Source organism: Pinus tabuliformis, chromosome 5_2 (genome assembly GCF_031772625.1).
Source record: "Pinus tabuliformis cultivar Carrire ecotype Pingquan chromosome 5_2, CPIR1, whole genome shotgun sequence".
In the NCBI taxonomy this organism is placed as follows: Eukaryota; Viridiplantae; Streptophyta; class Pinopsida; order Pinales; family Pinaceae; genus Pinus; species Pinus tabuliformis.
This window is the reverse complement of record NC_142306.1, coordinates 157,299,840-157,314,277: the sequence shown is the minus strand read 5'-3', so window position 1 is coordinate 157,314,277 and position 14,438 is coordinate 157,299,840. Positions and strand designations below refer to the sequence as shown.

At 39.7% G+C, this 14,438-nt stretch overlaps 1 protein-coding gene across 1 annotated transcript in view; it reads left to right on the top strand.

The window, feature by feature from the left end:
* LOC149158000 (uncharacterized) overlaps window positions 1–9,274 on the top strand; it is a 28,319-nt gene extending 19,045 nt beyond the window's left edge. The window contains exon 2 of the mRNA XM_089433848.1: window positions 8,723–9,274. Within this exon, the coding sequence (XP_089289974.1) occupies window positions 8,723–9,274 (552 nt within the window). The remainder of the gene's footprint in view (window positions 1–8,722) is intronic.
* Window positions 9,275–14,438: the final 5,164 nt, after the last annotated feature.

Below are 14,438 nucleotides of genomic sequence, written 5' to 3'. Positions count from 1 at the left end.
AAGCTTGGAAAAGAAATCAACATGATATGGATGCGCGCCATCAGATCTAGGGGTGAAAGATCTAACAGCTGTCGTGTGGTGGAAATGCACGGAGGGAATAAGGGCGGAGATTTGTGGGGCCCGGGGGTTAATTACAACTGATTTGTAATTAATTAATGAATATGGTGCGGGTTAAAAATATAATGAGCGGGTTTAATACAATGGGACTAAGGTTTAATGTGGCGAGGTTCGTTAACCGCACCAAGGGTGGTGGGTTAAAAGGTTTATATCGGGAAAATGTGAATTTTGCGGAGTTAATTAAATAAAGCGAGGGGGAAACAAAACTTAGGATAAAGGGGTTTTATGGGTTAAAAGGGTTTTGTCAGGAAATATATGAATGGTGGAGTTAATTAAGTAAATGCGGAGGGGGAATTTAAACTTAGGACAAGGGGGGTTTTATGGGTTTTTTAGATAAAATAAGGAAATTAATAAGGGGAAAATGATTTTTTCAAAGGGGAATGGGTTTCACACTAAGAAAGAGGGGTTTTGGGTTGGGAAATGACCTTTGGAGGGTAATTTGCTAGGGAAATGTGTGAAACCAAGGGGTAAGGGTCAAAATGAAGGGAAAAAGGGTATATTCTTAAGAAATGATGGGATGATGGGGAAATTAGCAAGTATGTAATGGGGGGTGAAATGAAATGAGGGGAAGTTAATTAAATCATCTTGTGAACATCTTTTCACTTTCATAACTGCTCCTGCACATTGAAACATAGGATTAAGCATGATAAATGTGCTTTTGCTTTAACAACTTTGTATTTATGCAACCTTTCTTGTACCTACCCTTTACTTACCCTAACATTTTTTCTTCACTTTATTGGGTGCATTTAGGCTAGCAGACCCTTTCTTTCCTTTTTCTTTTGAAAAGCAAACTATGTAATTCTAACCTTATATCTTCCATTGGCTCAAATTAAGCTTATGAGCACATTTTATTTCTCTACCTAATTACTGATCTACCAAGATTACACAATTTGGCTAAATCTTTATTCTTCATCTATAAACATGAAATTTAAAGCATGAAGTAGTCAAGATTAAACAGTTTGACTATCATGGGTTGTGGAATTTATGACAAGCTGCACACAACCATTATTTTGCACAATAAAGTAAAAAGTAGTGGCACTTAGACTTGCACACTTTCATGATCTGTTTTTGTTTGGGGTTCATATTTTTTCACTTTTTTGATCTTTTCTTATTCTTTTTGTCCTTTGATATTTATTTTAGGACATACCCTCTTTACATTTTTTAATTTTTAATATGGAAAACATTTTGCACAAAGCAAAAGTATGTACAATATTTTTTTTTTACAAGGTCGGGTACTTATATATTAAAAAATTTCAAAAGAGGGACAGAGTCCCATTACATATGCCTGAGGTAACACAGTGGAATTGGCGCCAAATGGGCACGCAGGCCCGATTTCCAATTCACTGCTCTTGTTTCTTAAGTTATGAAAGACATAACGGCTATATTGCCGTAGGAACTGACCTAAAGAAAACAATATTTACAATGAATAGAGAGTTAACACTAGAATTGGTTAACTGAGTCATCTGGGGGCCGATCCTTCTTATCACTGCGCTTGGTGGATACTTCACCTTGCACACTTTGGTTCAGCATCCTTATATAGTTGACTGCTTCTTCTAAGAGTTGTCACTTCTCTTTAAGTCCTTCTATTTCAGCTTTTTGTTTTTCAAATTTCTTTTTCTTTGACTTGTTCTCAGACTCGACTTTGACTTTCAATTTGTTGAAGTATTTTATGAATCGAGCTATCATAAAGCAGTGCGCCTTGTAGAGAGTGCATCTGCTATTAGTCTCAATACGGTCCAAGGGATTATCAGACATTATTGAAGCAAGATTGATTGACTCCTTGAGCTTGAATCGTAGCTTGATCTACAGTCTACAGGAGGAAGAAGGGTGGGAAGCAGAGATTCTGTGGGTAGTTATCAAGAGGTTCTAGGTATTCAAGACTCTGTTGCAATCTCAGGAAATCTTGTAATGCTAAAGAGCACCAAAAACTGGTTGGAGCAGAGGACTGAAGGGGAGGATGGTAGTGGAGAGGATGGAGAAACCGAAGGGATTTGACAAAGAGAAAAAGGGAACAAGAACTACTGGCACTGTAGAAAAAGAGAAAGGGGCGAAGACAATGGGAGAATGGAAATAGAGCGAAAAAGGGACCAGCCAGAGGGAGACGATCCCCACAAAACTTGAAGCAATCTGTTCCACAATTACATGCCAAGAGTTAGTGAAAAAATGTTTAAGGTAGCTACAGACAAAGGCAATACCTCTCTCGGCTAGCAGAAGAGAAGATAAGACGATCCACTTCCAACCAAGACCACTGCGACACTTTCTGCTCCCTGCGAGCAGCTTGATAAGGAAGCAACAAGAACCTGAACCTAAAACTTTGACAAGCAGATAGCGGTCCCTGAACTTGTTATCACAAACACTGTTTTTCGAGTGAAACCTGCGAGTCCCAACCTGCTTATAAGCTAGCTCGGTCACCGTTTTCTCATGATTCTGATCACCCTTCTCAAGATTGCACCTGTTGTTAGTGTCAGTCTTTCCAGCCTTCCTCCAGTGATCAAACGTGCTCTTACAAAGTGATTTTGAAGTGTCAAGGTCAAATTTTGTCATTTCAGTGAGTCTTCAAGCAAAATTTGGTCACTAGGCATTAGGTCTAGGGTTTGCTCTCACTCTTTTCAAAGTTGCCCAAATGCCAATCTATGTCACTATTCAGCTGAGTCTATCATCATTCATAGAGTTTTCATTATCATATCAGTGTCTAATGAGTCATTTTACACCTTGTTCATGCTTCAGTTGCGCCTAGGTAAGGTCATTTCCCTCTCCTAGGGTTTTGAAGGCAATTTCTCTTGGACGGTCAAATCATTGGCAAAACTTGTATCCAGATGTTCATACACCTTCCCCTATCCTTCATGTACCTTATCAAACACTTTCCATCACTGAGATCCCCCAAATTCCTCATTTTCGCGCAAACCCTAGTTTCTAGCTACAACCTGGCAATTTTCTAGGTTTGGCCTATGTTTTGCCCTTTTGGACCCCTTCCCCTCACTCGATCTCTGCGATTCCACTTTCCCCTGCTTCCTAACATCCCTCCCTACTTCCAAAAATTTCCCCAAGAATTTAGAAGCCTCTTATCCCCTTCATTTCGCTCCATTTCGACAAAATTCCTTGTTTCACACATCGGGACAAGTCGCACTCAAATGATGTTCCAGAGCAATAAAAGATGAATTTTGGAAAACTGAGAGAGGTTTTTGTCCATAACATGCCAAAGAAGAAAAATCTCCTTCACTTTTTGCACAGGTGTCATGGTTTTAGAGAAATGTCAAAATTGCAATCGCCAGATCCAAGGAGGTTGGCCAAGGCACTAAAACGACGGAAAAGGCCCGATCCACTCCAAATTTTGGCCAAAGCCTCTTTGACTGAGCATGGTACTTTATTGGGGACTCCCAGCCCAAATTTCAAGAAATTTGGAGAAAATTTTGTCAATTGTAAATTTTTTGTGCCAAACACAGGTTTTCTCCACCAACGGGTCGCGCGCGACCTTTTCGTTGGGCAACTCATTTTTGGGAAAACTCAGCATTTTTGGATTTGTCATGAAAAGTTACACTTGCTCAGCCATTGCCAAGAAATTTCACCAAGTTTTGGGCCTCCAGAAAGTCAAAAAAACAAGCAAAAAATGACTTTCTGCCACATTTTTGACACACAGAAAGCAGCCTTGGGAGATTGCAATTTTGGAGGGGTAAATGACCACCAAATTCAGAAATTCCACTTGGGTTGGAAATTAGACATCCAGACCTTTCCAACAAGCCCACTTTTTCCTCATTTGGACACTTGGAAGTACCTCAAAATCAGCTCCAAAGTAGCGCGACCCGTTCAGAAAGAGGGCGCGACCCGTTGGGCAGTTTTCACAGGAATTCATCTACAGCTCAGGAATTCGCCCGGCTTTGACCAGTTTTGACTTGTGATGGGATTTTTCACCCTTTTTGATGTAATTAATGTATTTTCATGATGACATGACACTTATTTACCTATTCTAGAAGATTCATTCATGTGATAGGTAAAAATTTAATGAATGAATTGGTTTCCTAGTTTGTAGAGGCAAGTTGTTTTGACTGCCTAGTTTTTAGTACTCAGTTTAGAATTGGTTGAAACAGCTCCTAGAAGTATGAGCTCGACCCCTAGAGGCTAGGGAATGGGTTGGCATGGTCTATATTATGTATTTTCTCAATCATTTTCATGTTTGGAGAGGTTGGACTCTTGAGGGATAAGCTCTTATTGTATTATTCACTGTATCTCTGCAATTTTTGGCAAAGGAAGACCAGGGTTTTGCAGTCCTTTTTGGGATTCTTGTGGTCACATGTATTGATGGTGTGTTTCTCTTTGTACTTGTAAGTGTGTTATGTGAATCATTTCCTTACTTTTCCTTCTGCAAATTAGGCAAATGAAGTGTTAAAGTAGAATTCATGACTGTCATGCTCTGCTTTTAAGTTTGCTTGATATCAATGTTTTCAACTATTTAAGGGGAATTCAAGGTTATTGCTTGCTCTCCTTAACTCCTCATCATTCATTCTCATCCATCCATCTCTATCAAAGGCATCAATACTGTTTCCTACGTCGCCCCAAAGAACTCCCTGCGAAAACTGTGTCCAATCCCCGCACCCGAAATTGCCATTCCCCAATTTTCCACCAAAACTTTAAAAATCCCAAATTTAAACCTCTTGATCAGTTTACTAGCCTAAAATCAGTGTTTTTCTATTGGTCATCTCGCCCATTGAAGATCTTTACTGAGATAGACCGGAGAGAACCCTCTCCTGCCCCGTAGGGCTAGCTACGAGGCTAAGTGATTTGATGTTGCCTTGAAGTTTACCTTTCTCAGCCTGAGGTGAAATTCCAAGCGCTAACACCTGTCACGGGAATCATTTCTTATTTTGCCTACGTAGACTCTACTGATTTTGAAGTGACTAAAACCAAAATTTTATATGTCCTTCAAGCAGGATTTTTCCGACTCCGACATCCAATGCAGATCATCGCTTGATCTATAGATTCTCCTCGCAGATCTAAGAGGACGATCAGAGATTTTTTCAGTGCTGAGATGATAGGTCCTCCTATTCTTTTGATTGTGGTGGGTTGTGTTCATTTTGCTGATATGACTGGTGGAACAATGTGACTCAATCCCATCCAATGGGAATGGAAAATCAGGGGATTGTTTTTCATAGATTTTATTGATGTCTTTGACCTGCCCAACAGACCAATTCACTGCATTATTTGCATGGGAGTCGGCCTCGTGATTAAATATTCTCAGAACATGTTTATACGTGATGTTTCCCAACTGCTTGGTGTTTTCCACAATCCTTTGTTTAATTCTATTGAGAGCCTGATTTTTAAAATCTCCTCCCTGATTCCATAGCAGCGATGATGATTGTTGAGTCGCCAATTATTATTGGGCCTTTGGCTTGGAGATCTTTGAGAATGCAAGTGCCAAGAAACAAACTGTAAGCCTCCACTTTATTATTTGTCATATTACCAAGCCCCCATTCATAAGTAGAGACGACTTTCCCTTCCTGATCAAGGATAAATCCTCCAACTCCTGCTTTATCGGGGTTGTTTTTAGAGGCCCCATCGAAATGAAGAGTGAATGTCTTTTGATTTTGGATCCAATTTTCAATTTCATTTTGGCTTCCCCTGAGCTTCCAGCCTTTATTTCTTCCCCCTGACCTTGCTTACACTTGTTTTTTCACTGAACACACCAAAGGGAATTTGTTGTACCATTCCTTTTCTTCATTCTGCCAGTTATTTTGATCGTCTTTGTACACTGAATTGGCACTGATCATTTCTGCCACTAACCCCACAATTTTAGCCAGAATGAGTGTTGGGATTGGCTTTTGGTTTTTGAAGATGCAGTTATTTCTAGAGAGCCATATTTTCTAGCAGAAAGCAGATGGAAGGCATTTCCAAATGCGAATAATAGCAGATTTACCTTGTTTCGTATTTGGGTAGCGTTTCTCCCAATTCATGTTTAAAGTTTTGAGCTGATCAAAATTTTCCATGGGCAACTTCAGAGGGCTTAAAATTTGTTGCCAACAGTGCTGAGCAATGGCACAATCTAAAAATAGATGTTGGCTGCTTTCCTCCTCCTTGCGACATAAACAACACATAGATGGCCCTTGAATCCCTTTTTTCCTGAGATTTTCAGCAGTGAGGATTTTACCCTTCAAGAGGGTCCAAGCGAAAAATTTTATTTTTGGAAGGCACTCGTTCCTCCAAATTGTTGTTCGAAGGTTCCAATTTTCAAGGTTGTTGCTAGGTTGGAGGAACTTATACCTGGCTTTCACTGTAAACTTTCCTCCGCTTGGGTCCCAAACAAAGCTGTCTTGGGATGTTTTGTTTATTGGGATGGCTCCAGTCAGTGTTGTCTTCAATTCAGCCCACTGATTTTTCAAGTATTTGGGAGAGGAAGGTCCTTCCATGTGGACCAACTATTTTGATCCCAGACAGAAATGTCATAGAGAGAATTTATAATTTTTGCATCCATCCAATTTTTCAAGGGTCTATACTTGTTAAACACACACATGGCAGCAACATAATCTGAAAGATAAAACATGAGAATACATTTTTATTAACAAGTGATATACATTTATAGTACATGGTTTGACTGTTGGGTTCCACATCCCAAGGTCTCTTGGACTCCTTTTGTCTATTCGGCTTCCACACTAACCCATTGAGGATTAGGTGTCCAACATTCCCCCCCTTAATCTGAAGAGTTATGTATGAGTCCAAGAAGAGAGCTGTAATACAAAATGTGCAAAAATGCATGGCAACACTAGACTGAATGTGCTCTTTGAAATGTTGGTATAAGGGGCGGTGTTTTAAGGATGACCACCAACACTGGAACACTTAGTGCAGTTCCCGGAACTCTTCCAAAACTGGCAAGAAGTTGAAGTCTTTTGCTAGAGGAAGTGCTCCTATTGTTTTGAAGAGGGAAACCTTCAACCATGAAAGGGAGGTCTCACCCCGCATAAAAGGGAGAACTTCAACCTGAAAAGGGAAGTCTCAACCTGTGATGGTTTAAGGATGACCAACAACTCTGGAATGCTTAATGCAATTCCTGGAACTCTTCCAAAACTGGCAAAAAGATGAATTCTTCTACTAGAGGAAGTGTTCTCAATTTTGTTCCTGGAATTCTTCCGAAACTGGCACGAAGCTGAAGTCTTCTGCTAGAGGAAGTGTCCCAGATTACCAACTGAAGGCATGTTCAGGGGCATCTTTATTTTTGGCTACAACTCTGAAACTGGTGTGGCAGGTTGTGGCTTAGGCTCGCTTGATGTGACTTTGAAGCTTGTAAATGACCATCATTCCCCCCCCCGTCAAATAGAAGGTGAGATGATGGAGAAAACTCAACTACAAGACTGTTCAATACTCTGGAACAAGTTCTGACATGTGACTGAAATATCTTCTTGGCTGTTGATGCCCATTGCCAAGAAGCGATCCATCCTAGATGAATCTTTGTTCTTGCAAGAGACTTGTTTCTGAAGCATCTGTTTGAAGAATGATTGGTTTTATGACAGTGCTTACATGGATGAAGATCAAAACAGCGATCTTTCAGATGGCCTACTCGGTCACAGTGTTGGCATTTCACAATCTGTTGTTGTTGTGGAAGAGGAGCAGAATCTGGAACAGCTGGAGGTGAATTGTCATGAAGGAATCCAACACTTTGAAATTGAATGGGCTTTGAGTAGTCTGGAATATGAAAGGACAAGTCCTTCTCATATCCGAGACCAGTTCTTTGTTTGTTGTGGACAAGCTCTTCCCAAGGTCTGATGGTGGGCTTGGGAAGTGCAAGCTGAACTTTTGCATCTACATGTAACCTTGCTGCTTTATGGGAGTCTATTTCAATCTTCTGAACAGAAATAGGTTCAGAATGACTTCTTTGTTTTAATTCTTCTTGCTGTAGCTGAGATTCGAGCTGCAAAAAATCAATTTTCTCTTGTGCATTTTGTAGACAGACCTGAATGTCTGTGAGATAAACTTTGCTGATTTTTAATGTATCATGAGTAGTAGACAATATCAGAGTTTTGAGGAACTCTAATACTTCATTGATTCTGGCCATTTTCTCTAATGTTTAATTTACACTTTAAACCAACTATGAACCAATGTCACTACAAGGTATTCTCAAAGTTTGTTCTCCCAGAAAACTACAATAATCAAGTGATATTATTCCTTGAGGAATGAACCAAAAGCAAGATTTTAACTCTACAATTATTTTCCAAATCCATACACAACGATGGTTGGTTGCATTCATATACAAGGAAAGTATATTATGCATTCCCAAACAATGAGACTCAAAGGCTACAACAAATAAAATACTTGTTTCTTCGTTATGAATACTCAAAAATATATATCAGCAAGGATGCAAGCTTTACACATTCATCTATTTAAGAAATACAGTGCGCAAATTGAAAAGGAACTTGACCCAGCCACCTGTATAACAAATTCAACTTCTAGAGAGTCTGCTACAGCCCTAGGATTGCCTGTTATGACAAGGGAATGAAAGTAAACTTCATAAAATTGTCCATTGTTAAGTCTGCATCAGAACTTGATAAATTTCGTCCCACTGATTTAAAGGTTTAATAATAGCAATTAGCAACCCATTCATCTAAGAATTATCTTCATGAAGAATTTTCCCCGCATTAGAGTTGAACTCGCCCCTTTAGGAGACAATCTGGGTGCTATTCTTTTTGCAGCAACTTCTCTGGAATCACAACTTAAAGTTGTTGCCTCCACCCATGTGCAAGTTGAGGATTTGAAAAAGAGGCCTTTCACGCTTCCATCAATTCTTTTTGATCCCACTGAAGCAACAGACGTTAGTTTGGAAAGCGTTTATGATATTGCTCTTAGAGGGCTTGATGAACTCTCCACAATTGAGAGATCCTTTGCTTTGTTCAATTCAGAAAGCCTACAGATAGACCCGAAGCTTCAAAATAGAGAATACAATGCAAAACTAGATAAATCTATTGCCACAGTCTTGCATTTACTGTTTGGATATCTGCTTCTTTGTAACCTTGCTCACAAGACACTGGAGTACTTGATTCGGCGATATAAGATATATGCATACAATGTATATGATGAAGTGCTCACTATTGAAACCCTTAACCATTCAATGCATTCAGATTACTTGCATTGTATTGTTGCACACTCATCACAAAACCAGGTTATCACAAGTTCATAGCATGGGATAGTTTGCTCCCAATCCGCAGGTGTTCATGTTGTTGTGGGGACACCAGGTAGAGTCTATGACATGCTGCAACGTCGTGCCTTGCGTCCTGATTCAATCACAATGTTTGTGCTTGATGAAGGAGATGAAATTCTCTCACGTGGGTTTAAGGACCAGATATATGATATCTTTCAATTGCTACCTTCAAATCTCCAAGTCGGTGTTTTCTCAGCTACCATGCCTCCTGAAGCTTTGAAGATTACTAGGAAGTTCATGAATAATTGCAAATAACTTCCACTGCACTTCCGCATTCTAGTGCTTTAATTACATCATCCTTTAGTACAGATTGACAGGTCGATAATATGCATTATAAAATAATACATACCAGACACCAAAATATCAAACCAACTCAATTAGTCACGCGTAGACTAGTAATAACTCAAATCAACTACCAGCTATTATAGATCTCACCATCTAATAATGTATACTTCAGTGTCTTCTCCTAACAAGACTCCTTGAGCGATGGCCCCCATAGGGTGACCTCCGACGAACAGTTTTGCATCAAAATGGACCATTGCTAAAGGCCCAATCAACAGATATGTTTTGAGTCAATAATTCTGCTCCATTAAGATTCATTATTGCAACCTAAGCCTCCTTAAATGTTTCATACTCAATTAAGGCATAGCCCTTGACGAAACTAGTTATTTCTTATTCCCGAATTCCTCTAGTGGATGTTGCTGCCTAATTGAGGCTCAACTCAGCCACTCCTGTGGCAGATGCTCGGAGCAGTGTTGCAAAATCAGTCTTAATGCTTTCTCCTGGAATCAAATATAAACTAAAATCAAAATGAAAATCACAGAGATCAAGGAACACATTCGTTCTTCTTGGTAGAAGCTTGTTTCTTCTTCGCTGCTCCGAGTTTCATTAGGGTATGAGATCGATTAACCGCAGGTAGCGGTAGAGAGGAAGGATAAGTCTGAAACAAAATGGCAGACAAAGAATCAAGACAGATTTTCTATCAAGGGAAAGAGGTAGAGGATAGAGAATAATGGCAGTGGAGTTACGATGCAGAAAACTACATTTGAAACTTGCGCTCTAGCTCTACAAGGGCAGGAATGCTAAAAATAGGGCTGGAGAAATGACAGAGGTTGCAGCTAGAATTTAGCTGAGAAAATATTCATGAAATGCATAAGTGATGGCAGAAATGACCTGCACATAAAGGCCATAAAACAAATGGCTCAAAGTAATTATGCAGGGCAGGAATACGCCTGCTCTGATACCATGTTAAACACATACATGGCAGCAACATAATATGAAAGATAAAACATGAGAATACATTTTTATTAACAAGTGATATACATTTATAGTACATGGTTTGACTGTTGGGTTCCACATCCCAAGGTCTCTTGGACTCCTTTTGTCTATTTGGCTTCCACACTAACCCATTGAGGATTAGGTGTCCAACAATACTGCTGACATTGAATTCGAGGCTTCGATCCCATTATTCTGTCAGTCCATAGATCTGTGTCTTTTCCATTTCCAGGGCTCTTTGAAATGTAATTTTTTATTTGAGGGATGGTTGTTTTAATGAGTCTCCAAGCTTGAGTGCATGGTCTTTCCATGATCAGATCAGAGAGAATCTTTGAATGTTGTCCATTGAGATAATTTTTAAGAAGAGCCTCGACCCACTAGTTGCCTTTTTCGATTAACATTCGCCAAACAAGCTTGAAGCCCATTACTTTATTTGTTAAACTTGGAATCCTGATGGAGATGCCTCCTTTTTCAAAGGGAAGGGTCACCTGTTCCCAATGAACCAAACTGAATTTTTTTGTGTCTTGCTTCCCTCCTTGCCAGAGGAATCCTCTCATGATTAGCTCCATTTGTTTATGGATGCTGGCGGGAGCCAATATTACAGCATACTGATAAATGGGAAGAGCTGATAAAAGAGCTTTAATGAGGATGGTTTTGCCCGCTAAATTTAACCACATCAACCCCCAGCTTTGAAGTTTCCCTCTCATCTTTTCTATCTGTTTGTTCCATGTCTTGGACTTGACCCCTTCCTTTGCCAGAGGTAAACCGAGGTAGGAAAAATGGCTCCAGTTCCTTTGGACCGAGATGTCCATAATTTGGGAAATCCTTTGCATTACTTTGGGCGAGACATTCCAAGTATAGATTCTGCACTTCTTATTGTTGAGCAAACCCCCTGAGACAGCCAGAAAGGTTTCTAAAATTTTCTTGAATCTCCTAGCTATTATACTTGAGGCTCCTCCAATTAGGAGTGTATCATCGGCAAAGAGAGAGTGATTGATTTCTTTTATCCCTCGTGCTATGCTGATGCCAGTTATCTCCCTTTTTTTCCTTTGATTTTCAAGATGTATACTTAAAGTTTCTACCATAATGATAAATAGAAAAGGAGAGAGAGGACAACCTTGCCTCAAACCTCTAGAACTGCGAAAGTAGCGGCTGGGAATTCCATTGATCAGGGGGGCTGTCCAAGGGTTTGAAATACATTCGATTATAATGTTGATGAACTTGTTAGAGATTCCAAACTTCTGAAGAACTGCCACTAGAAACTAATGACTGACCCTATCAAAAGCATTAGCCATATCAAGTTTGATGACCATGCCTTTTTCATTTCTTTGTATGCTACTATGAATGGCTTCCTGTACTAGAATTACATTATCCATTATCTGTCTTTTTGGGACGAACCCTCCTTGATTCTCCAAGATGAGACTAGGCAAGATCTTTTTCAGCCTATTTTCCAGGATTTTTGTAACAATTTTATAGGAGGCGTTACAAAGAGAGATGGGTCTAAAACGATCAAAAGAGAGGGGGTTTGGCTCCTTGGGGATGAGCGCCAAATGAGAAGTTTTTGTGTTTTCTCCCATCTTGTTTTTTTTGAAAACGTTTTTGACCATCCTGACAAAATCTTTCTTTATTATTTCCCAATGTGTCTTGTAAAAGGCTACGGTGAAGCCATCTGGACCCGGGGCTTTGTCCAGATGCATGCTCCATGTTAATTCTCTAATTTCTTCCTCAGACACCTCCTTCTCCAACTCGTTGTTTTGCTGTCCATTGATTTTACTGTCAATATGTTGAAGGAAATCAGTGTTGTCCAGAGGCTGAACATCAGCCGATAAGAGAGATTTAAAATGATTGTGAGCTGCTTCTTTGATTTCCTCCCGCTCGGTTATTTCTTTCCCCTCAGTGTGAATTCTGTCTATTTGGTTGCCATCTCTTCTAAGCTTGAGGTTGTTATGAAAGAAGGAAGTATTTTTATCTCCCGCTTTGAGCTAGAGGCACCTAGATTTTTGTCTCAGCTCCTCCTCCTCATGTCTATTTTGCCTGTAAAATTCCATAAAAATTTATTTTCCATGAACTTGTTCTTCCTCTATTATTTGTTGGTTTTCGTTTTCCTGGCTCCAGTTTTCCAGCTTTCTATGCAACTCAATTTTTTTGTTTTTCTCTGTTAGTGCATTCTCTCTTGCCCACTTTTTAATTGTTGCTCTTAGATTTTTTAATTTGGATTCCCATACAAAATGAGGAGAACCAAGGACTTCAATTTCCCAGCTGTCCTTAATGATCTTGCTGAAATCCTCCTTGTTGTCCCAATTTTTGTTGTATTTAAAGGGGATTGGCCCAAAGTTTTCGAGTCTGTCTAGAATCAGAACCACTGGCTTGTGGTCAAAGGCTGTGGCATGGACAATCTTGCTTTTTATGGATGAGAATCCTACTGCTATACTCTCATGAATTAAGATCCTATCCATTCTTTCTTTGATATTTTGAGTTCCGGCTCTTTTATTATTCCAGGTAAATTTCCCATTACCTGGGGGGATGTCAATGAGTTTATGGGCTTCGATAATTTCTTCCAAAGCAGCTCTTGACGGGTCATTGAGATATTTTCCTCCCATATTTTCTTCAATGTTCCTTATTAAATTCAGATCGCCTCCCAAGACCAACGTACTTCTTTGACACTCTTGCACCTCTGTTTTGACGGAGTCCCAACATAATGCTTTGTCCCTGTAATGGTTTGGGGCGTAAATATTTAACACTGTAAATTCTTCGTTTGTAATCTTGTTTTTGAGATTAGTTCTGACCCACCAGTTATTTGATTTTTGACTAGTGAGCTCCCATTTCCTTTTATTCCATACTGTGCCTATGCCTCCTGAAGCACCCATTGAATATGTTGCTATTCCTTCAAAACTTTTTTGTTTTTTCAGTAATTTTTGAAAATCTTGGTTGGACATTTTGGTCTCTTGAATCAAAAAGATATTTGCCTGTTCTTTTCTAATGATATCTCAGGCTGCGTTGGATTTAAGAGAGGAGCCCAAACCCCTGCTGTTCCAAGAGACCAAAATCATTACTTACTTGATTTTTGGTGAGCCCCGATCTTCTCCTTCTGCTTTTCCCTGTTTCCTCTTTGTTTGGCCAAAAAAGAATCCATTGGTTGTTGAGTACCTGTGGCCATTTCTTTAGCTGTTGTTTCGTCTCTTATTTCTTTGTTCAACTTCCTCCCTGCTTTTTTTGGTTGCTCTGAGGTGTTGCTTGATTCTTTAACTTTGTTTCTTGTAAGGATTTGGTCTATGGTGGGCAAAGGGGATGAGAAGTTCTGAATGGGAGAGTGTATGACTACTAAAGCTTTGTCTTGAGAGGGAGAACAAGGGGATGAAGGTTCTTCTTCTTCCAAGGATTCGAAAGGGTTTGATGATGAGGGTATTGGTTGGGCCATGATGAGAGGAGGAGTGGAGGTAGCAACCAGTTTTTCCATGTGTTGTTTTGGATTTGGACCTAATTGTTTGGAGTTTGTTTTCTTTCTCTTGACTTGTTCCCATGTGTCTTCATTTACTTCTACATTCTCAGTCGTTTCAGTTTCTTTTAATTTGCTACATCTATTAGAAAAACGACTGTATTCATGGCATGCCTTACATTTGAACGGGATTTGTTTGTAGTCCAGATGTTGAATATGAGTTCACTGGTCCACTTTGATCTTTATTGCTTCCGGGAGGCCCTTCCCCAAGTCTACTTCTACGCAAATCCTGGCACAGGCATGCATATTGTCCTTTGGTTCGCATCTGTCAATGTATTTTCCAATAACATTTCCTATTGCTTTGACCGATTCGTCTCCCCAACAATGGAGAGGGAGGTGAGGCAGTTGGACCCAGACCAGAACTGCATTAGG